Source organism: Chelonia mydas, chromosome 20, assembly GCF_015237465.2.
Source record: "Chelonia mydas isolate rCheMyd1 chromosome 20, rCheMyd1.pri.v2, whole genome shotgun sequence".
NCBI lineage: Eukaryota > Metazoa > Chordata > Testudines > Cheloniidae > Chelonia > Chelonia mydas.
In genome coordinates this window covers 7,243,482-7,267,760 of record NC_051260.2, presented here as the reverse complement: position 1 = coordinate 7,267,760, position 24,279 = coordinate 7,243,482, and the positions used below count along the sequence as shown (strand labels likewise).

General features: G+C 43.9%; 1 protein-coding gene across 14 annotated transcripts in view; it reads right to left on the bottom strand.

Annotated features, from left to right (window-relative positions):
- The window catches only part of BRD4 (bromodomain containing 4), a 244,767-nt gene that overhangs the window by 69,635 nt on the left and 150,853 nt on the right, over positions 1-24,279 (bottom strand). For all 14 annotated transcript variants that reach the window (XM_043533002.1, XM_043533003.1, XM_043533000.1 and 11 more), the window contains 2 exons: positions 1,113-1,322; positions 85-284 (listed from right to left, as the gene is read on the bottom strand). In XM_043533002.1, coding sequence (XP_043388937.1) covers positions 85-284; positions 1,113-1,322 — 410 coding nt within the window. The remainder of the gene's footprint in view (positions 1-84; positions 285-1,112; positions 1,323-24,279) is intronic.

Sequence of the window (24,279 nt, the reverse complement as noted above, 5' to 3'; positions counted from 1 at the left end):
GCAAGAAGGTTGTCTCTAACTCACTACTGTTCCTCAGTGCAGTAAAATACAAAAACTGCAAGATAAGACAGACACAAAGCTGACCTTGAGTTACTGCTGTTGCTATTATTTTTCTTGGCCTTCTTGAGTGGTGGTTCCTTGGTTTTACTTTTCTTATTCTCCTCTACTTCTTCCTTTTTTTTGTGCTTCTCTTTTTTCTTTTCTTTCTTGTCTTTCTCCTTTTTCTTTGGTTTGTTCTGTTGTGGCTGGGACAGGGCAGCGAGCTGTTCATGCACTGCTTTAAGCTAAGAGGCAGACATACAAAGATCAAGACACTTTCGCTCTGCATCACCTTCTCCCCCATATTCATTCCTTTCTCCTCCTTTCTGGCCTGGCTATTCTCACTTGCTTTCATCTCTTTGAATATTAAGTGGGTCAGTTCGAGATGCTTTTTATTGTCCACTGATTTTTTTGTTTATTATACTTTAAAGTACCCTGACCTGCTTTACAGGGGGTAGGAAGCCTTTATAAATAAAGTTACTACTCTCCTTACCTTTTGGCCAAGAACAGACTGCCACTTCCTCAGCGCCAATCGGACACTAAGTATTATTGACACCGAATGATTTAATGGACGAGGAGGGCCTGTGAGGCTACAACAATCTAGATGGAGCACTGCCTGTATTCAGGGCTGCACCTCCCTATCAGAGGTGGTGGCTACAGGCCCCATTTTATAAGTCCATGTTCCACACTTGAGTCTTAAGTTCAGCCAGCCCAAAACTCTATTCTATCGATTCAAATGACGCTACCTAACTCAAGGCAATGGTATAGTGTAATGGTGCTGTAATTTTTTTTGAACGTTAGATGTGAACTAAATAGAAAATACGCACATGTTTTGAAAGACACCATGATATTTATTAATACATTGCCCATTAAGCCCTTTCAATGACAGATGTCAGAGCATTTTACAATTGAGCTTCACAGCCCCTGGACAGCTGGTAGCTCATTTTACAGATGGATAAACTAAAGCAAAGAGCTAAAGCAAATTGCCCAAGGTCACCCAAGTCAGTAAGAGTTGTGAATGCCCGACTCCCAGTTCCCCCTGCTCTAGCCCCTAGACCCGCAGAACACATTACCTGTTCCTGGAGTTCTGCTAGTCGCTGAGCTCGTTCTTCCTCAGAATCATCTGATGAGCTATCGCTATCGGAGGAGCTATCACTGCTGCTATCGCTGGATGAAGGGGGGGCCACCTTGGTTGGGGGCGGCACCACTACTGGAGAGGAGGCTGGAATCATGGGTTCTTCAGGTTCATCTGGCATTTTAGCAAAGCGCATCTCAAAAACATCCTGGGGGAGAAACACACATTGAAAAATAATGCTGGGTTTGCATGAATACAAATACACATTTACAAGCACCTCAGCATATAATAATGATTATTATTCAAGCAACATAAGCACCTGATAAAGACAGACAAGCCTTCCTCCTTGAATGAACGAAGGGAGGACAGACTAAGATTCAATATAGGTTCTGTACAGGCTTGGCAGAATTCAACTTCTGATATCGATGTTTATTTTTAAGCATTTTTTTGTCCATTTAATTTTTCACAGTTGCAAAAAATTACAAGTTTTAAACTTTCTTCTCCTACTTATTTACATTTCCACAGTCGCAGGGAAGCATGGGGTGGTCAGACAATTATTTAATGACAGCAGATGTAGAGATTCAAGAAGTTAAAGCTTTATTACCATTAAAATACAAATTGTCAATATCACATATGTAAATATCCTTAAATTAAACTAAGTTCTCAAGCAGCATTTTTCTTCCTTTGCTTATCTGTAACTTTCTATTATCGCTAGAAATATTCAGTTTGTGTGTGGATAGTGAAATTGATGTTTACTGACATTTACCGATAAAAATCTAATCCTTTAAAGCCTACTTATGTAACTAAATAAGGTACGAGTGCTGAATTGATTATACTATCTACACAATAAATACTAAGCTGCAGGACAATCAAACCTATTAAAACAGCAGAACAGCTCTATGGATTAACAAAAAGAAATGTTTGATTGTCCAATTCAGGACAGAAGCTTCCTTACTTATTAGAAGACAAAGTTCAGAGGGCGCAAATAATTCCTCAAAATTACTTCTAAAGAATAGAATTCAATGTTTTAGCTTCCTTGATTAAAAACAAACTTTGAGGCAGCTCATAGCTTACTACACTACCTCTCTGTTCACTCCTTAACTGTTATTTTAAATAAAATTAAAGTCAAAAGGTAAACCTGAGATTTGGAGGATATGGTAGATTGAAGTCCTAAAGAAAAATTACAACTATGCTTGCAGAGTCAAGACCTTAATACAAAACCCAGTACAGAGATATACTGAAATGTTGAAAAAATCCCCTTACAGAATGGCTAATACTAAATCTGAACAACCAGATGACATGGTTCAATGTGGACACAGGTGCTGAAAGGCTGCATTTTATCTCCACTGCTGTTTGGCATTGCAAAAGACTGGATAATGAAGTGTATTAGCAACACAAACACCAGAACAGCATGGGTAGATGGAAAATGCCTAGAAGACCTAGACTTTGCTGAAGATATTGCACTACTGAGTGATGCCTATAAAAACTTACAAAGACAGACAATTTGGCAAAAATAACAGGCCAAGCAAGGCTCAAAATTAGTTATGCTAAATCAAACATCCTTGAAAAGCAGATGTCCAGTGGTAACATCACGTTAGAAGGCTAAAATATCAAAAAAGTAAAACAGTTCATCCACCTGGGCAGCACGCTGTTAGTCAACAGAGACCTCAAGAAGGAAGTGACATCAAGAACAGAGAAAAAAAGAAAAGGAGGACATGTGGCACCTTAGAGACTAAAATTTATTTGAGCATAAGCTTTCACGAGCTACAGCTCACTTCATCGGATGCATTCCAATGTACAGAGACGCATCCACAGCATTTACTAAACTCAACCACCTATGGAAATCAAAAATATACAGCGCCAGAACCAAACAGAATTTTCAATTCAAAAGTAATCTCGGTGCTAACACACGGCTGCAAGAGCTGCAGAGTTACTAAAATGTCAGAACAACAGACACCTTCGAAAATAAGTGCCTATGAAAGATTCTGGGAATTGGCTGGGAAAAAATCACCTATGAAGAGATCTGAGAAATCACTAACCAGCAGCCCATTTCCACCAGAATCAGAAAGAAGCATGTACTGCAGATGCCAACATATATCCCCATGTGAAGCTGCCAAGTAGAAATGAAAGCACCCAAGATAAATCTTAGGAACCCCCCTTAGTAGTGAAGGCAGAATAGTTCATTTCAACACCACAGAGCTAATGGGAGCAGCAGCAAGTGACAGAAAAAAGGACTGGTTTCTGCCTGTGCATCAACTTTGACATGGAAAGGATGTAAAAAGACCTTTACCAATGCTACTTCTTGTACAGACTATCTGTAAAGATCTGTCCGGGGGGGGGGGGGGGGGGGGGGGTTATTCATTCAGCCTGCTTTTGTGGTTAATTAATTTTAGCTTCTCTGAAGTCTTATTGTGTTCTTTAAAACCCTGGCAGGCTCTCTACCTGCTCTACTGTACGGGGTTGCTTAGAGTATGGTCGGAAAGGCAACCATGTAAAAAGGGCATCTTCTTACTCAACAGGGCTCTTCCCCATGTGTAATATGTAAGGTTAAGATTTTGTCACGGTCATTTTTAGTAAAAATCAGTCAGGTTGTGGGCAATAAGCAAAAATTCACAGGAGCCATGACCTCTCTGTGACTTTTACTTAAAACAACTGGGTGGGGGGGAGGGAGGAGGGAAGCTGCCGGGGGTGGTATGCCAGCTGGAGCCCCATGCAGGACTGACAGTCCAAGCCCCTTTGCCACAGGGGTGGGGGGCACAGCCCTGGCTCCAGACATGAGTGGGTGGGGGCAGAGGAGATAGCCCCAGCTCCAGGGGAGTGGTGCACAGCCCTGGCTGAAGCTGAAGAAGTCAAGGAGGCCTGGTAAAGTCACAGAATCCATGACTTCCATGACCTTTTCTGTGACTAAATTGTATTCTCAGTAATATATATTGCAGGGGTAGGCAACTTGCGGCACGCGTGCCAAAGGCAGCACGCAAGCGATTTTCAGTGGCACTCATACTGCCCGGGTCCTGGCCACCGGTCCGGGGGGCTCTGCATTTTAATTTAATTTTAAATGAAGCTTCTTAAACATTTTTAAAACCTTATTTACTTTACATACAACAATAGTTTAGTTATATATTATAGACTTATAGAAAGAGACCTTCTAAAAACGTTAAAATGTATTACTGGCATGCAAAACCTTAAATTAGAGTGAATAAATGAAGACTCGGCACACCACTTCTGAAAGGTTGCCGATCCCTGATATATTGCATCCACTTTAGTGCCAAAATAATATTTTAATATTGACATTAGTCTTGCAGCGCCAATCCGGGCAATGGGAGAGAGAAATGGATTTTACCCTGCGTCAGTCATTATCTCTGAATTGTTAAACCAATACTGGTGCAGAATCTTTATTGCTAGCGAATTATATCCAGATATAACCCAAGTTGATTCTCAGATCCCAGATAGTAGGGCTTGCAATTAGAAACACCATCTTTTTACAGGTAAGGCAAATGAGAGACAGACACACAATGCTATCTAAATTCTCAGAGCACATCTTAACTGCTCAGTCAGGTAAATAGTGGCTGGGATATAATTTTTAAATAAGGTAAATGTAAAAAGCTCTTCATGGTACAAAGAAGTCCCAAATGCCAACATTTAGTTACTGTGACATGCCAAAGCACCATCCCCACCTAGAGCAAAGGCAGCTGGGGAAACAAGTAAGTCTAACAGCAGAAGGGTCCATTTTAAATATTCTCTAACCCATTTATCATTCAATATGTAAAAACTAAACCAGGATTCTTTAAAAGGTTATATTTAAAAAATGTAAAAACATGTTTATGGTGAAAAGCCACATAAATGCTACCAATCATAATATTAAGTCTGTATTTGTCCGTTAAGCATGCACTGCTCAGTCATCTCTGCTCAGTCATATTTTTACAGGTTACAAGCAATCTGTGGCTTGTGCCTCAGAACAGTTAAGGGGGTAATGCTGCCTGATTAAATGCATATTTAAATAGCTAAGTCAGGTAGGCCATATGTGAGCAAAAAGACTGCACATCAAAGGCAAATAACTAGTAGTGGGCCACATTACCATGACATCAAGGTTAAAGGCCCAAATCCCAGACCTAACTGCAAGTCTAGCTACCTTTCTGATACTTTACTTATAATTTCAGAATGCTGAACATATTAGTTGCCTGGAGACAAACAACTAGGCTATTAGAAGTATAAGGCTGTACGATTTAAGTAATTTCCCTAAGATCTGCATTCTGTCTGGAAACTGGACTTTAACCACAATACCTTTGAAGGAAACAATAGGGACATGGGAAAAATAGCTTTAAAATTGTTTCTTTTTTGTTTACGACTCAAGTGCTCTTTGCATGCTGAGATTTTCTGTGCCAAGCTATACCCTGTACTAACACTTATTCAGCACAGTTTAAAACAGGAATTATGCAAATATCCTCTTAACAGTACCACTGCAGTGACTGCTGTCTGCCCTCCTTCTTAGCAAAGGTACAAGCTTCATTTCCTAAAGACAATGGTTACATCATAACCAGCTGGTTACAGAAAGCAACCACCACCTAAATTACATTTACCACTTAACCAAGCAACTTGCAATTATACTTTAGTGTGAACCACGGCACTGAGTCACCTTTAAGTGAAGCACTGACTTATACCAATGATATGGCAACTGTAAACTAGTTAGAACTTTTAAGAGTCTGATGTGAAAGCCTGAAAGTATTTTTCAACATCTGTCCATTTTGTTTGTTTGAATGTTTAACAGCAAAGTTTTTTTTCCTGTAAGATTCCAAAAGGCGACACAACCAATGAGACAGGATTTTAGCAACACTTGAAACAATCACCTTACCCTTAAGAGGTTGAAAAAACTGAACTTTAGAGACAGTTTCTTCTCTCACAAACCTTATGCTCTTTCCCTTTGTGAACTCTCTCTCTAGCACAGACACCAAGATGACCAAATCTCAGATTTCTGACTCTTAAGAGGAACAGTTTTGTTTATATGTATTTTCAAGAGCCATAGACTTTTTACTTTTAAAACCAGATAAACAAGTTTTTTACTTAACAATACCTTTGTGATTCACATTTGAATCCCCTTCATAGAAAGGGTGAAGTATTTTACAAATAAAACATAACTTGTGAAAAGTGAGATTGAACAAAATCCCTTATTTTCTTCAGTATAACTGCAGCTTTTCTCTTCAACCGTATTTATATAGAGAAAGAGTAAATGTGGGTAAAACAAAATAAAATGGTTAGAAAGGAAGTTTTGAAATGATAAATATGAAGCACAGCCCTAATTAACTGCTGCAAAAAAAGAAAAGGGGGGGTTGGGGTGGGAGGATGCAAGTTCTCATCTTTCTCTATGAGACACTTCTGCTGTCAGGTTTTTCAGTACCATCCCTCTATCAAGTTTTGAATGCATTTAAAAGAATAAGGTAAAAATTCACCTTCTGCCTGGAAGTTCAACATTTAACCTATAGATATTGTTTTGTGTACCTAAGAGTTCATCTCTGAACTCTACTGTGTATACAACTTAGATTAAGAAACTCTTTAGCACAGGGCACATGTCTGCTCATCACGGTGCTATGCATACTGTTGGTATGAAAAAATATTTACACATGTATTTACATAACTCATTTTAACCACTCACCAAATAAAATATGCTGCAGTATAAAAATTTACTGTTTAAATATGAAACTATTTTAACACACAGTTAAATAAAATAAATCAACCTCATTTCACAAAACAGCTACTAAGCATTATCAAAAATATTTACACAAGAGACGAATGATTCCTTTGAACAACAAACATTTAAAAGGACTTTTTAAATAAGGAAACCGAACACAAAACCAACATACTTTTCCTTCTCCTTTGTCCTACCTTAGAATACAGGTAAAGGATCCCAGATATGAAATTTGTACTGACTTATACCAGTCTACTTTGGCTCTTGTACCAAACCTGTCACTATGACTTGAATGAAATCCCTTCTTAAAACCTTCCTGCACTTTTAATTCAGTCGCACCCGTCTCTGAACTCTCATCAGTCTTAGCCTCAAGAACTTGTATCTGTATGATTTTTTTCTCTATATGCTTTTTGTAAATGAAAAAGTAATGATAGCACCATTTGTCTTCCCACAGACTTTGTAAACATTACATTTTTTGCCAAAATATTCTCACTGTTGCTACCTCTGGTTCCGCTTTTCAACTTGGTAGCAACAGAAAGTGCACTAGTGCACACGTAACTCCAGGTGTGCATTTACATTTTAACTACCGTATCATCTAACTTTGCTTACAGAAGGTCTAGAAGATGCAGTGGGTAGACTGTAGGCTCTTGGGGGCAGGGACTGACATTTATTATGTGTGGACACCTATCACATTAGGGACCCAATCTGTTGACCTTTAAGCACTACCGTAATACAAATTTTGATTAATAGTATCATAGATCGCCATCTAAAGCCCTGTCTACCCTAACAACCAGCACTGTTAATGGCAAGTTTTTTGGCAAAAACAGCCTAGTGCAGACAAGGCTCTAAAGATCCTGAAGTGCTTCACACACTTTACTAATCATACAATCTTCCCTCCACAAACAAATTGCCTCTGCATCTGAGGTGTTTAACAATGAAAAGCAACATTTTCACAGCAGGTTAACGCAGAAACTGGAAACTACAATTGCCAACTGGATCAAGAGATAATCAAAACTAAAACAGGCAGAAAAAATAATCCAATAAAAGCAGCTTTAAGTTGACACAGATTTTGAAGACACTGATACCATCTAGTGGCAAAAATACATTGTTAACCTATTAACAAAAATTCACTAATTCATATTCAAATACAAGGAAACATCTTTATGAACAGCACAAAATAGTGATCAGAAACGGGCAAAGGGTTAACTAGTCATATCAAAACAGGACACTATTGAGCACAGAGCCACAGAAAGAACCAATTTCTAACACATTCTCAGTGGTTACAGACTGACTTTCCATTTTTAGTATGATGTAGACGTCTTAACATGCAATTTACAATCTTATCTATGATCAATCATAATATTCTTGGTTACCAGAGGTCTGCTCAAGCCTAATTTTTAGGCTCTGCCCAAGTAGGGTCAAGTCATTTTTTGACTTGACTTCAACCCTGAGCCTTCTACTCCATTCCCCCGAATCTGAGCTGCGACTGCTGCTACCTCCTGCCTGTGGGGTTGGCACAGAGGCAGCTGCATGCTCTGGTCCTATCACCCATGCTCTGCTGTGTATGCCCTGCAAAATGAGTATGCCGAGGCATCGCAATACCTCTCACTCTGCAGCGTACACACAGAGCAGCAGATGGTGGCAGACGGCAGGAGTAAGGCACACAGCTGCTGTCACAAGTAACCACCACAAGCTGACCTCACAGGCAAGCGGAAAGCCGAACCCAACTGTCCCAGTCTTGACGCTTGTAGCTGGGTTCAGATTGGGTTGCAGGGCTTAGTATGAAAAACTGTTATTAATCTGTTCCATAACTACTGTTCCAGATGTGTTGCACATGTCAATTTCGCTTTGGCAGTCTGTATGCCCAGTGCATGGCCATCAAACTTTTTCCTTCAGCAGTACCTGTTAGGTGGCTCAAACGACTCCTGCTGCTGTGTGCAGGTATAAAGAGCAGAGCAGCCTTGAGCCCCCTCAGTTCCTTCTTGCCATAACTCCAATGAAGAGGGGTAGGAGTGTATGTCACGGAATGGACACGTGCAACACATCTCTAAGAAGAGCACTTATGGAACAGGTTAGTAACCCTTTTTCTTCTTCGAGTGATTCCACATTTTCATTCCACTCTTGGACTCTCACAAGCCATAAGACAGGAAGTGGGATTGGAATCTATTTCAATAGAGATTGGAGAACAATTTGTTCCCCTCTAGCATTGTCTTTGGAGTCTTAAGCACAGCATGTGGATCATGGACACGTGGACCAAGCTGCCACTACAAATGTCTGCAACTGGGACTTGTGTTAGAAAGATTGCTGAGGCTGACTGCGACCTCGTCAAACGAGCTGTGACTGTTATGTGGAGTGACATTAGCCAAAAAGTCATTGCACATGCATATGCAGGGTGCAATCCAGGAAGAAATTCTCTGGGTGGAGGAGACCTCTTACCCTATTTGCCAATGCTACAAACAGCTGGGAGGATCTACGAAAGTGACTGGTTTGTCTAGGTAAAATGGCAAAACTCTTATGTCCAACATATGTAAATGCTCTCCTACCCAATACCACATATAAGCAGGGAGGAATACTGGCAAATAAACTGGCTGGTTGATGTGGAAAGGGGAAGCCACCTTTGGGACCAACTTCAGATGAGAATGCAGGTAAACCTTGTCCTTAAAGAAGATAATCTGTGGAAGTCCCAACATTAATGCCAGCAACTCCCCTGCTCACTTGGCCACGGCTAATAATACTAAAGACTCGACTATGTGTACACACACACACACACACACACACACACACACAGTTCACAAAGGCTGAGAGACAGAACTGTTCTGATATAGAACAGAGTTCCAATGACTATCATGGATGATAAGAAGGAACTGAGGGGGGGCTTCCTTTTATAAGAACTATAAACCAAATTAACAAACAACAGGGCTGGCTCTGCAGTTTTTGCCATCCCAAGCAGTGAAAAAAACAGCCGCTGGGGATGGCAAAAGGGAGAAGCTGCCGCCGATTTACCACTGCGGCCGGTGGAACAGAGGAGCTGCTGCCGAATTGCTGCCGCTGCAGAAACGCTGCCTCCCCTTTCTAACTGCCGCCCCAAGCACCCGCTTTGAACGCTGGTGCCTGGAGCCGGCCCTGACAAATACTATCTGAAGACTTGGGAAGCGTGGAGAGCAAGCAGAGCAAGACCCCACAGTTCCAACGACCCTCATGGGTGGTAAGAAGGAACCGAGGCGGCGGGTCGGCTAGGGTATATATTGAACACGATGAAGGTGCCACTCCAGGGGGCTCCACAGCCAACCCAACGGGTGTTGCTAGGCGAAAACTTTCTGACAGCCGTGCACGCAGTGTGCACACACCTAATTGGAATCGATGAGCAAGCACTCGAAGAAGAACTGCATGTAATGGTGAATGGGGGGCTCAAGCTGCCAAGCGAGTACTATAGAGGGGAAAAGTTTCTGATAGCCGTGTGCACCAACACCAAGAGTGGAATGCACATGTGCAGTCACTCAAGGAACTATGTTTGTTTGCATACTACATAGATGACTTTCATTAAGTCTGTTTTTTCTATTATACACATATTAATAGTAAGTGTTACAAGATTTTACACACTCAGTCTTAACTTTAGCATTTCCTGGCTTCCGAGTGCTTAACTTCGCATATTTTCTTAATGTATTTCCTTAATGTACTTTTTTGCATGGAGTTTCCTAGCTAAAATTATTTGTATTGAATCTCCAAGCAAGCCAACAACAAAAAAATAAAAAACAGTTACTTACCTTTTCATAACTGCTGCTCTTCAAGATGTGTTGTTCATGTCCATTCCATTCTAGGTGTGTGCGCACCCATGTGCACAGTTGGGAGATTTTTGCCTTAGTGGTATCTGTAGGGTCAGCTGTAGTGCCCTCTTGAGTGCCACGCTCATGCATTGGTATATTAGGCACTGCCGACCCTACACGCTCTCAGCTCCTTCTTACTGCCCATGACGGTTGGTTGGGGCGCCTTGTCTTGCATCGCAAAAGCATTAGCGGTTCTTGCAGGTCATCGTTCTGTCTCCCTTGTTGTTAGTTGCTAGGTACTTAGTTAGACCTTTAAGTTAAGCTTTAGAGTAGTTGTGTAGGAGTTAGAGTTCTGGCTGGGACTTCGCCAAGGAGCGGGGCATACCCCTTTCCCCAGGTTTTAAGCCATGTTCATTGTGTAGCCAGCCGATGCCCATTAGTGACCCCCATGAGAGCGGTTTAAAATGTTTGGGGGAGTCCCACAGAAAGGATAAGTGCAGGATCTGCAAAAACTTTCGAACTCATACTCAGAAGGAGCGCGATATCTGCTTAAGGACCCTCCCCATGGAGGTGGCGCTTCGTCCTACCTCGGAGCCCGCTCAATTGGACTCCAAGCCTGGTACCTCGATTTGACAGTCCAACTCCCATTCTTAGTCCTGTCAGAAGTGCCTGCTGAGCCTACTGGCTGTGACATTCTGGGCTCCAAGGAAGGCAAAAAGGCTGAGATCTGACTCTGATCAGCTATATACCAGTTCCATAACTTTCTAGCTTCAGCGCACAGGAAGGGGAATCTTTCTCCTTCGGTTGTTGATATCAAACATTCAAGCCACACTGTCGGTCATGACTGTGATTGTTTTGCTTTTGATGAGGGCAGGAACTCAAGGTAGGTAATCCTTGAGTTCCAACAAATTGATATATAGCCAGTGGACTGAGGTGACTACTTGCCCTGAGTTATGAGTGAGGGATGGGAGTATCTCTCAACAAAACAGCGACGCATCCGTTGTCACACTTATTATTGGAGCAAGTTGGATCAAAGGGACACCCACATAGACATTGCATTAATCTTTCCATCAATCCAGAGAGTTCTTCACCTGGAGGGGAACCTTAACCTGTTTGTCCAATAGGTCCCTCTGAATCAGCCCTAAAAGCAGCAGAGGTGTAATCTTGCATGCTCGGTCACAAAGGTGCAAACTGTTATCTGACCCAGGAGCTGCAAACAGTTCCTTACTGTAGTACAGAGACTTCCTTGATTTGTCCCAACCAGATTTGACAAAGTTACAAATCTGTATGTGGGAAAGAAGTCCCTGGCTACCAACGAATCCAAATATGCCCCAATGAATTGTATTCTCTGTACAGGGGCTAATGTGGATATATATATATTTTTAATGTTTAGCTGGAGACCCAATTCCTGGTGGAGAGAGGGGGCTCTGGGTGGAAGTTAGTACCGGTTTGTAAGATCAGCCCTTGACTAACCGGTCATCAAGACACCGAATGACTAAAATTGCTTCTCACCGAAGGTGAGCAGCTACTACTGCTAAAGCCTTTAAGAATGCCTTTGGGGCCAAAGAAAGGCTGAAGAGAAGTACTCGGCACTAAAAACAATCCTGGACCATGGTGAAGCGCAGGTATCCTGTGTGCAAGATGTATCTCTAGATGGAAATAGGCCATCTGTAGATCGAGGGCCAAAAACCAATCTCCTGCCTTTAGAGGAGAGATTAGGGCTGCCAGAGCCACCATCTGGAACTTTTTTGAGACTTGGCACAAAAGTATACTTTGAGGAAAACCCCTTCCACTGTGGGGTCTACTGCTCCTTGTCGCAGGGCTGGTACATCCAGTCACCTTTTGTGGGCGGGGGAGAGGTGCTTTACAGCCCTGTGGCTGAGTCAACAGCCCGGCCCTTGCTGCCAGGGCAGCAAGGCCTAGTGGCCAGAGTCAATCGTATGGGTGAGCTGGGCCACCACCCCGGGGTGAGTGGTGGCCAGGGTAGGGGGACCTCTCCACCGGGTCCCAACCCAGGGCCCTGTTGGTGGTGGGATTGCCCGCCACCAGGTCAGCGGGGATCCTACCGAAACACGCTGAGCTAGCCTCTGGTTCTACAACCAATTCCCCATCAAGTTTCCCTGGGTCACTTCCTATCCAATTCTCTGCAGTTTGCCATCTCTGGGTCCCCACCGTCTCTCCACTCTCTGCGGCATCCTGAGCCTGGGGGTCAGGGTTTCTCTTTGTCTTCGTCTGGCCTCTGCATCCTGGAGTGCAAGCGGTCTTCACACAGGAGCCAGCAGTACACTTCCTTCCTCGCCAGCGGTCAGCCCAGACTGAGCAGCTCTGCTTCCTTTTATACCCTGTCTCCAGCTGGAGCATGCCCAGCAGAGCTGAGGGGGTATGGCCTCCTCAGCCCAAAGAAAAGGATTAACTGCTGCTGCACCGGGGCGGGGCTGGTACACCTAAACAAAGGAAGGAGTGTACTTCTTGGCTCAGTATAGTCCTTGTTAGAGAGGTCCCTGAAAAGGATGGGGAAGGAGAGTGGAAGGGACAAAGTGGATGGTGGAGCCCAATGTTATATTCTCCATGACACACGTGTCTGCTGGAAATGGGAAAGGCAGTCTCCAAAAGTGTGGAGGTGGGCAAAAGGTCGCAGCTTGCAAACTAGAGGTGAGGGAGGAGTTGAGCCCTTGACCATCCTGTCAAAATAGCTGTTTCAAAGATGACTGGGTACTTGCTGAAGGCAGGTGGGAAGCTTTTCCCCTCCGGAATCTCAGTCTCTTTCTAGCAAGTTTTGTGAAATCCAGAGAACTGCGTTGGGTGTGATCTTTGGGCAGTTTGAGACCCTCTAAACCTCCTCTTTTTTTGTAGGCGCACATATACCCAGAAACCTCAACATAGCCACGGAGTTCTTCAACATGTGTGGGGACTCGTCTGTAGTTCCTGAGAAGAGCTTCTGATCGTCAAACAGGAGGTCCTCAACTGCATTTTGTACCTCTCTCGGGAACCCCAACAGCTGGAGCCATGACACCCTGTGCATGACAACTGCTGTGGAGATGGATCTAGTGGCAGTGTCTGCAGCATCCAAGAATGCTGGGAGAGAGGCTCTGGTTAATAACTGCCCCTCCTTAAGGATAGCCTGAAAGTGCTCTCTATGCTCTTGTGGAAGATGTTCAATAAAGGTTGCAAACTTGCTGTAATTCTTGTGAAGTCATACTTAGCCATGACTGCCTTATAATTTGTGATCCAAAATTGAAGGGTCTCAAATGAGTAAGCCTTTCGCCCAAAAAGCTCTATCCTTTTCTGGTCCTTGTCATAAGAGATAGACCTGGAATAATGCTGTTTACGTGGCTTGTTTACGGCATTCAACACATGGGAATTAGTTGGAGGATGGCAAAACAAAAATCCTGAGTTTTGTGGTAACAATATTTTTTATCTGTCCATTTACAAGTTGCCAGTATAGTGCCAGAAATTTGCCACACAGCCTTTGCTGGATCCATGAGCTCTTCATTATTGGGTAGCGCAACTTGGGTGGGTGTCACTGACTGCAAAGTGTCCAGGAGCTTGTATTGTGAGTCTTTAACCTCCTCAAGAGGTAACTTGAGAGTGTCCACCATCCTCTTCACAAGATCCTGGAATCAGCAAAAAAGGTCAACCATTGATGGTGATGGAAGCATGACTACCTCATCCAGAGACAAAGATTAAACAGGGGTTTGAGGGGTAGTCTTGTTGTCCACCCTAGCCTCCTGTCCCTCAAACGTCTTCTGGTGTTGAGGGTTTGGTGGAGGAGAATGTTTGACTCTAGTCTTCTGGTGCAGTGGAGCCAGAGGTCTAGAAAATTGCTGCCGATACGCTGCCCAAAGACGCAAGTGGTCCATACAGGAGACAGGGTGGGACCGATCCCAGGACTGATCCCACTACCTCTGATATGGACGAGAATTCTTATGGGTTCCACAATCTCAGTTCAGGCTTCTTGGTGCTAAAGTAATGAAAACAAACAAACAAAAACATGGAAGACTTCCTTGCGTGGAATGAGACAGTTATGTTCACCAGCCTATCAACACTTTTTGCCCTTGTGAACCTGCTCCAAGTAGAACAGTAGTCAAACTGACAGTGCTCAAAATGTTCTCCAGCTAAAAAGCCTATAGACAAGTGAGGTGCAACCAATTTTTTCTTCACTTAAAACAAAGGATTGCGCTCTGTCCCAAAAAACCAGAATCCAAACTAATAAGTTTCCAGAAGTTGGTGAATTTTCATAGGAAACCCTTGTAACCTACTATTCAGCAATAAATAAACCCCCAAAAAATGCAAACAAAGCAGGAAGCTATTTTAAAATCTTGCCTGGAAGGATGTCACTGATATGTTTTGGTGCGTATCAGAGGGAAGACCATTCTAAAGTTGCATGCACTCAATGGAAAAAGACCAGCCTCTCACTCCTCTGTTATACAATAGGACAGTCAGCAGACTTAACACTGCTCATTTCTAGTGCTACACTTGAAGGCTGGACACAAACTGATCTTGGCCCAAGACCTTGTCATGTAATTGTTGGATCCATCTATGCAGTATTGTACAGTGAAGACTGGGTAGGGATCTGATAGAGATGATCTAACACGGATCCCTAACATCACTTTGAAGTCTGAAAGGAGGAGTTCCATGCATCTAACTTTTCACATCTTCAGAATTGTGTCTCATTCTCCTAAGCATAGTTAGAGGACAATATTCATGTGAAAATGTCCAGAATGCTGAGACTGGGAGGCCAGGATTTCAAATAAATTACTATAGGAAGCAGGGAGGAAGGAGAATAGTGATCTCCATGCAGCAATAGCCTGCAGCCTCGCTCATATACCGAAGCCCTGATGTTTAGAACGGTGAGCTGTAATTTAAATTTCCTTGTACTAACCAAGTGCTTCCTACCAGATATACCAGCATCACTGATGCTTGCAGGCTCTCTGTGGTGAATCCCTCAGTTCCTCCTTAAAACATATCTTTCTCCTTTTAACAATTTTAACAATGTTTTTAAAAACTGTAACATGCTGTGTAAAATGCTAAGCAGATCACTCAGTAGAATGGAAATTCAGAGTGTGGCTTTGAGCATTGCTGTAGCTAGACAGTTATGATGCACTGACAAGAAACTTGAGAGGTTACACACAGTGTGATGGTGCAGCCAAAACAGCTAATGCTCCTTTGGGCTACAGTGCAGGATTCTTTATCCAAAGCCACACAGGAATAGAAGGACATATATACAGCTTGAGTAAATGCAGCATACAGCAGCAGAAGTGATAGTAATTGAGATACATGAGGAATATGAAACAGACATTAAAAAATGGCATATAGGAAAAATTCCCTGCATACAAGACAACAATTTCTGTGGGTGGTATTGCCCCGTACACCATACTTTCAAAGATAGTTTGTAATCCAACCCTTACAAAATGCTTCAACACCTGATGAATGGGCAAAGTGCTTTCAGATTTCTTCTCCTCTTGGAAGGAAGGTGAAAACTTTACATGTTTCTGGTTCACATTTACATTTCCTTCATTTACATCAATAAGTGCCTGATAATTCTCCTATATAAAATCATCTCCAAGGGAAGGAAGATGCAGGAGCAAGACCATAAGTTAAGTAAGTTGCAGCCAAACATAATTCCCTTTTAAAAGCCATCCTGACAAGCCGTCAGTCTGGATGGATCTAGTCTTCACAGAAAAGGCTAGATTAAGCAGAACATCCAAGTATACCAATACAGTATGGTGTACGGGGCAACACAATGGAGTAGCTTTCATGATAGTTATAGGAGGCCTTCAATATTCTGTTCTAAGCCCAGCAATATCCACAAACTACATGCCAAAATGCCCAATGCAGAGAGTGCACGTGTGTGTTTTAAGCATACAAAATGAGATAGCACAAGGGAGCACACCACCATGAGAAACTTGGGCTCTTATTCTGGATCTTCTTCCTGTTACTGTGGGGCAGAGCTCAAGCTATTATGCAAAAGTGTGAAGTTACTGAAAGAGAATTGACTGTTCCTGCACAGGCTATTGGAACTAGGAGAGTCACTCCAGCTACTCTGAATATGAATGTAAACAGACATTTTTATGGAATACTGAAGTTTCCATATTGAGTGAAACACTTCCCTTCTGTAAGCTACACTGCTATTTTAAAAAAGCCCTACATGCTGCAGGAGTGAGTGGAGAGCTGCACGTTTTAATGAAAGGCTCTGACACAAAAGATTACTGAATTTTGATAAAGGATTACTGTGATGGCAACACGGAGTACTGAGTACAAGAAAGTTATTTATAAAGCTATTTGCTTCTGAGGCTTTATAAGATGGGAAGCAAAATAAGTTTTCGCTTCAGTTAAAGGATGGTAAACTAAGTACACAGCTACAGAGACCAAGGAGAGATTACTCACATTGTGCAGTAACTACAGTTCAAGATATTTCCCCCCCACCCCCCTTATGGGTGTTCAACTTCAGATGCCTCCCATGAGGTCTGGATCAGAGTTTCGGCAGCAGTGCCCATTTGTCCCACACAAGCGCTCCTGATGGCTTCATGCCCTGTACTGAGATCTAGAGCTGTACGGGCAAACTACCTCCAGTTCCTTTTCCACTGTGAAATTCTATGAGACAAAACTTTGAACCAGAGGGAAAGGAGGGTGGGTAGTGGGGCACCCACAGAGACATCTCAAAGACGTGCAGTTACTGCACAAGGTGAGTAACCTCTCCTTCCTCGAGTAATGTCCCTATGGGTGCTCCATTTCAGGTGACTCCAGAGCAGTATCCCTGGAAGCAGGAGGGAGCTTTGGATTTGAGTCCAACACTGAAGTTATAACTGCAATGTTAAATACAGCATCTGATCTGGCAGCATGAATGAAAGCTTAGTGTTTGGAGACCAGGTTGCCACTGTACAGATTTCAGCCACTGGAATATCCTTCAGCAGTGCTATACAAGCATGCTGAGATCAAGTAGAATGGGCTAGGCACTTCAGAAGGAGGCTGAATGTTGGCAGCCTCATAACAAGAAATACCATCCAGAGATCCACCTTGAGAGTTTTGAGTCGAGACTGTGGATCCTCTTGATCTGTCTATAAACAAACAGTCTTGGAGACTTTCAAAATGGTTTGGTTCTGTCCAGATAGAAGGCTAATGCTCTTCTAACATCCAATATGTGGAGGGAAAAATTTTCAGTGGTCTGGTGTGGTTTTGGGAAGAAGACTGGAAGATGAATATCCAGGAATATTAATGGCTAATACAGAATTCAAAATATACCTTCGGTAGAAGGCTATGATGAGGTCATAATGAAACTTTCTCCCTGAAGAATACTGTAAAGGGAGGGTCTGCGATTATCAACCCCTTTCGCCAACTCTTTTGGCAGAAGTGACGGCCACCAAGAAAGCAGTTTTCATGGCCAGGTGAAGATGGGAACATGCAGCCACTGGCTCAAAGGGGACAATTAAGGACCAAGTTAGGGGCGGGGTGCAAGTAAGTTAAGTGACTTACCGGTACTCTGGGGCTCTGACCCCCGGAAGGGGCGGGACCTAGGGTGGAAGGGGCGGGGTTGAGGGGGTCAGAGCCAGCCCCAGCCCACCCTGTAAGGTAAGTGCCCCCCCCCGCCCCAACCAGGGTAGCAGCAGCAGCCCAGGGCTCTGGGGGCTATTTAAAGGGCCCAGGGCTCCCCTCTTCTACTGCCCTGGCCCTTTAAATAGCCGCCGGAGCCCTGGGGAAGCAGTGGGGCTCCAGCGGCTATTTAAAGGACCGGGGCTGCAGAGACAGCTGGAGCCCCAGCCCTTTAAATAGCCCCTGGAGCCCCTGTTACCTCAGGGCTCTGGGGGCTATTTAAAGGGCCCGCGGCTCCCCAGCTTCTACCGCCCCAGTCCTTTAAATAGCCGCTGGAGCCCTGGAGTAGCAGTGGCGGGGCCCCAGTGGCTATTTAAAGGGCCCAGGCAGTAGAAGCAGGGGAGCCCCAGGCCCTTTAAATAGCTGCCAGGGCCCTGCAGCCGCTACCCCAGGGCTCCAGCAGCGGGGCTCTGAAGGCAATTTAAAGGGCCTGGGGCTCCAGCCACTGCTGGGAGCCCCAGGCCCTTTAAATCGCTCCCTGGGGAAGCCGGGCTGCCCCGGTACGGTGCACTGGCTCTTGCCGGCACGGCGTACCAGGGGGTACCGGCTTACTTTCACCTCTGTTTAGGGGTCAGCTCTATGCCATGGAAAAAGGTTCAACCTCTTACTGAATTTTGCTGTCCTGGAGGGAGCAAACACTGAGAATCCCTCTACACAGCACTGGAAGGTCATGATGGCTGCCATGTGAGCTTTGCTGAACTCCTGGAGAGTCCTGACTTTTTCAATTTCAACAGGTAGTCAAGGACAGGGAAGAGTGAACAGGCAAAAACTGCTGCCCAGTACAACACTGGTGAAATCTCTTACATTTCTGAAGGCAAACGTTTCACAAGGTATCTCTCTGCTGTTGAACATCACTGTTATACCTCTGCAGAACAGGAAGATGCTATTCCCAAGAACCATCAAAGAACCAAACTCTGAGATGAAGAATTCCCAGGTTGGGATGAAGAGTCCAACCGGAATCCTGAGACAGCAAGTGGGGAGATGACAGAAGACTCAGTAACAGACAACAAAGACGAATCAGGTAAGGGTACCACACCTGACTTGGTCACTATGGGATAACTAAAATGACCCTGGGTTTGTCTTGTCTGATCTTGTTCAACACTCTCAAGATCAATGCTGTGGAAGGATATGCATGGAGAAGGGGCCTTTGTCCAAGGAATTAGGAAAGGAGTCCGCTGGGAAGAGAGGACCCAGCCCTCCTCTTTAGTTGAATTTCTTATATTTCCTGTTGGTGGGGGCAGTAAACAAGTCCATCTCTGGAAACTCCAGGGTCAGAAAAATGCAACTGCAGGTCCACAAGTCCAGCTCCCGATCATTACCTAGGGAGAAGTGACAGCTGAGATTGTCAGCCATGGTGTTTTATATACCTGGAAGGCGAGACTGAAATAAGGACGTGATTGGTTATACATCAGTTCTATAGCTTCTACAGCACAGAGAAGGGGGGATCTTGCACTCTTTCCTCCTGACAATTGATGTAGAACATGCTGGCTATGCTGTCTGTCAAGACTTTGTAGCTATTTCATTCCATTAATCAAAGGCAAATCTATCAGGCATCCTTGACTGCCCTCAGCTCCAGGAGGTTGATGTGTACAAGAGACACTTGGGTAAACAATTTGCCCTGAATGGTGAGCGTCCCTAAGTGTGCCCCTGCACCCCATCATGGATGCATCTAATGTTACGGTGATATGAGGCTGGATGAAAGAAACACCTGCACAGACACTGGATGGCTCCTTCCACCAACTGAGTGAGTCCAGTACTCAGGGAGGGAAAGACACTAGATTGTGCTTAAAGAAAAGGAGTACTTGTGGCACCTTAGAGACTAACCAATTTATCTGAGCATAAGCTACAGCTCACTTCATCGGTTGCCTACTGTGGAAAATACAGAAGATGTTTTTATACACACAAACCATGAAAAAATGGGTGTTTATCACTACAAAAGGGTTTCTCTCCCCCCACCCTACTCTCCTGCTGGTAATAGCTTATCTAAAGTGATCACTCTCCTTACAATGTGTATGATAATCAAGGTGGGCCATTTCCAGCACAAATCCAGGGTTTAACAAGAACGTCTGAGGAACAGTGGGGGGGTGGGGGGGGGGATAATAAACAAGGGGACATAGGTTACTTTTTATAAAGACTCAACCATTCCCAGTCTCTATTCAAGCCTAAGTTAATTGTATTCAATTTGCAAATTAATTCCAATTCAGCAGTCTCTCGCTGGAGTCTGTTTTCGAAGTATTTTTGTTGAAGGTAGTCACTTTGAGATCAGAAATCGAGTGACCAGAGAGATTGAAGTGTTCTCTGACTGGTTTATGAATGTTATAATTCTTGACATCTGATTTGTGTCCATTTATTCTTTTGTGCTGGAAATGGCCCACCTTGATTATCATACACATTGTAAGGAGAGCGATCACTTTAGATAAGCTATTACCAGCAGGAGAGTAGGGTGGGGGGAGAGAAACCCTTTTGTAGTGATAAACACCCATTTTTTCATGGTTTGTGTGTATAAAAACATCTTCTGTATTTTCCACAGTATGCATCCGATGAAGTGAGCTGTAGCTCACGAAAGCTTATGCTCAAATAAATTGGTTAGTCTATAAGGTGCCACAAGTACTACTTTTCTTTTTGCGAATACAGACTAACACGGTTGTTACTCTGAAACCTATAGATTGTGCTTGTTCAGACTATAAATTATCCTGAGCCATCCCTGGATACAGCAAAGATGTAACCTGGCATGTTATGTTATAAAGGTACAAGCTGCATGTGTTCTGGCAGTTGGAAGCAACGGTCTTCCCAGTGGTCACCATGAGAAAGGCACGAGGCTCTTGAAAACCGTTAATCGGTGGCACAAAGATTCCAATATGGCCACTGAGAAGAGCCATTAAGCACAGAAGATGGCATCCAATGCTGCTCATACCAATGAGAAGGGACACGGATTTGTCTTGCCCCAAGATCCTCTCTTTCCGTAAAGGTGTCAGGGAAGGTGACAGGTCCTTGCACAAAGATCTGGGAATATGAAGAGAGGTCCTCATTATTGTCTACAGGATGAGCTCCACCTTCCTCAGAAAGTACTGGAGAAGCAGGTGGCACCAGGGAAAGATCTAATCCTGGTGACCCTGCTGATATCAGTATGAACAGGCACTCGGTACCCATTGACAGGGGAGACTTCGGCTCTTCTGAGACAAACAAGTCTCTTGAATACCTAAATTCCTGTTTCAGAGTAGCAGCCATGTTAGTCTGTATCCGCAAAAAGAAAAGAAGGACTTGTGGCACATTAGAGACTAACAAATTTATTTGAGCACAAGCTTTCTTGAGCTACAGCTCACTTCATCGGATGCATTCAGTGGAAAATACAGTGGGGAGATTTATATACACAGAGAACATGAAACAATGGGTGTTACCATACACACTGTAACGAGAGTGATCAGGTAAGGTGAGCTATTACCGGGGGGGGGGGGGGGGGGGAGAAGGGAGGGGGAGGACCTTTTGTAGTGATAACCAAGGTGGGCCATTTCCAGCAGTTGACAAGAACGCCCGAGGAACAGCGGGGGGGAGGAGGGGGTAGTTTTACTTTGTGTAATGACCCATCCGCTCCCAGTCTTTATTCAAGCCTAAGTTAATTGTATCCAGTTTGCAAATTAATTCCAATTCAGCAGTCTCTCGTTGGAGTCTGTTTTTGAAGTTTTTTTGTTGAAGAATTGTCACTTTTAGGTCTGTAATCAAGTGACCAAAGAGACTGAAGTGTTCTCCGACTGGTTTTTGAATGTTATAATTCTTGACATCTGATTTGTGTCCATTTATTCTTTTACGTAGAGATTGTCCGGTTTGGCCAATGTACATGGCAGAGGGGCATTGCTGGCACATAATGGCATATATCACATTGGTAGATGTGCAGGTGAAGGAGCCTCTGATAGTGTGGCTGATGTGATTAGGCCCTATGATGGTGTCCCCTGAACAGATATGTGGACACAGTTGGCAACGGGCTTTGTTGCAAGTATAGGTTCTTGGGTTAGTGGTTCTGTTGCATGGTGTGTGGTTGCTGGTGAGCATTTGCTTCAGGTTGGGGGGCTGTCTGTAAGCAAGGACTGGCCTGTCTCCCAAGATCTGTGAGAGTGATGGGTCGTCCTTCAGGATAGGTTGTAGATCCCTGATGATGTGTTGGAGAGGTTTTAGTTGGGGGCTGAAGGTGATGGCTAGTGGTGGTCTGTTATTTTCTTTGTTGGGCCTGTCCTGTAGTAGGTGACTTCTGGGTACTCTTCTGGCTCTGTCAATCTGTTTCTTCACTTCCCCAGGTGGGTACTGTAGTTGTAAGAATGCTTGATAGAGATCTTGTAGGTGTTTGTCTCTGTCTGAGGCGTTGGAGCAAATGCAGTTGTATCGTAGAGCTTGGCTGTAGACAATGGATCGTGTGGTCTGGATGAAAGCTGGAGGCATGTAGGTAGGCATAGCGGTCAGTTGGTTTCCGGTATAGGGTGGGTTTATGTGACCATTGCTTATTAGCACCGTAGCGTCCAGGAAGTGGATCTCTTGTGTGGACTGGTCCAGGCTGAGGTTGATGGTGGGATGGAAATTGTTGAAATCATGGTGGAATTCCTCAAGGGCTTCTTTTCCATGGGTCCAGATGATGAAGATGTCATCAATATAGCATAAGTAAAGTAGGGGCATTAGGGGACGAGAGCTGAGGAAGCGTTGTTCCAAGTCAGCGATAAAAATGTTGGCATACTGTGGGGCCATGCGGGTACCCATAGTAGTGCCGCTGATTTGAAGGTATACATTGTCCCCAAATGTGAAATAGTTATGGATGAGGACAAAGTCACAAAGTTCAGCCACGAGGTTTGCCGTGACATTATCGGACACAAATCAGACGTCAAGATTTATAACATTCAAAAACCAGTCGGAGAACATTTCACTCTGTTTGGTCACTCGATTACAGACCTAAAAGTGGCAATTCTTCAACAACAAAAACTTCAAAAACAGACTCCAATGAGAGACTGCTGAATTGGAATTAATTTGCAAGCTGGATACAATTAACTTAGGCTTGAATAAAGACTGGGAGCGGATGGGTCATTACACAAAGTAAAACTATTCCCCCCCCCGGATGTTCCTCGGACGCTCTTGTCAACTGCTGGAAATGGCCCACCTTGGTTATCACTACAAAAGGTCCCCCCGCCCCCCCAACTGGTAATAGCTCACCTTACCTGATCACTCTCGTTACAGTGTGTATGGTAACACCCATTGTTTCATGTTCTCTGTGTATATAAATCTCCCCACTGTATTTTCCACTGAATGCATCCGATGAAGTGAGCTGTAGCTCATGAAAGCTTATGCTCAAATAAATTTGTTAGTCTCTAATGTGCCACAAGTACTCCTTTTCTTTTTGCTAAATTCCTGTGTTATCAGGTGGATTTGTGCTGAGAATGAGGGATGTTCCACAGTCTGTACTAGGTTGAGACCTGCTTTGATGGGTCCTGTCTAGCAAAAGTCATTGGTACCAAAGATGACAACTCCTTTGGAAGTACTAAGGGACCCTGGATCACTTGTCTAGAAACTGAAGGCAGCACAGGATGGCCTGTCAGTACAGCCCTTCTGGAAGCAGAGAATTTAGAGTCTCTGCTGATGGATTTATGCTTAGGTGGTACTGAATATAGCTTTGATAACAAGGTATGGTTGTTACTGTGGCTCTTTGAAGGGCTTGGAGTCTTAGAAGACCACCCAGTATTACAGGAGCCTGGAGCCTCAGCAGTATCCAGTCCAGGACCTGAGATCTCTGACAGTTAATTTCTGAAGAGACTGGGGCTTTTTTTGAAATAGGCTCTTCATGAGGAGAACTAGAACTCCTCTTTTTAAGTGCCTATTTGGTACCCTCCAACATTTTTCCCTGAGAAGTTGGGGGGAAAACTGGTGCAGAAGCTGATGAGGCACTGTGATCACGCAAAGGCTGATGTACAGGGGAGTATTGTGGCCTGGATCGGAAGATGGGAGTGCTCCATCGTAGAGAAGCTTGAATCTAATCTCCTGTTTTTTTCTAGCTTTGATCTTAAAGGTTGAGTAGGTATTGTGCTTTTGAGGGATATGAATGTACCCCAGACAGTAATTGTACTGGTAATGTCCAACACTGAGTAGGACAGATTCCT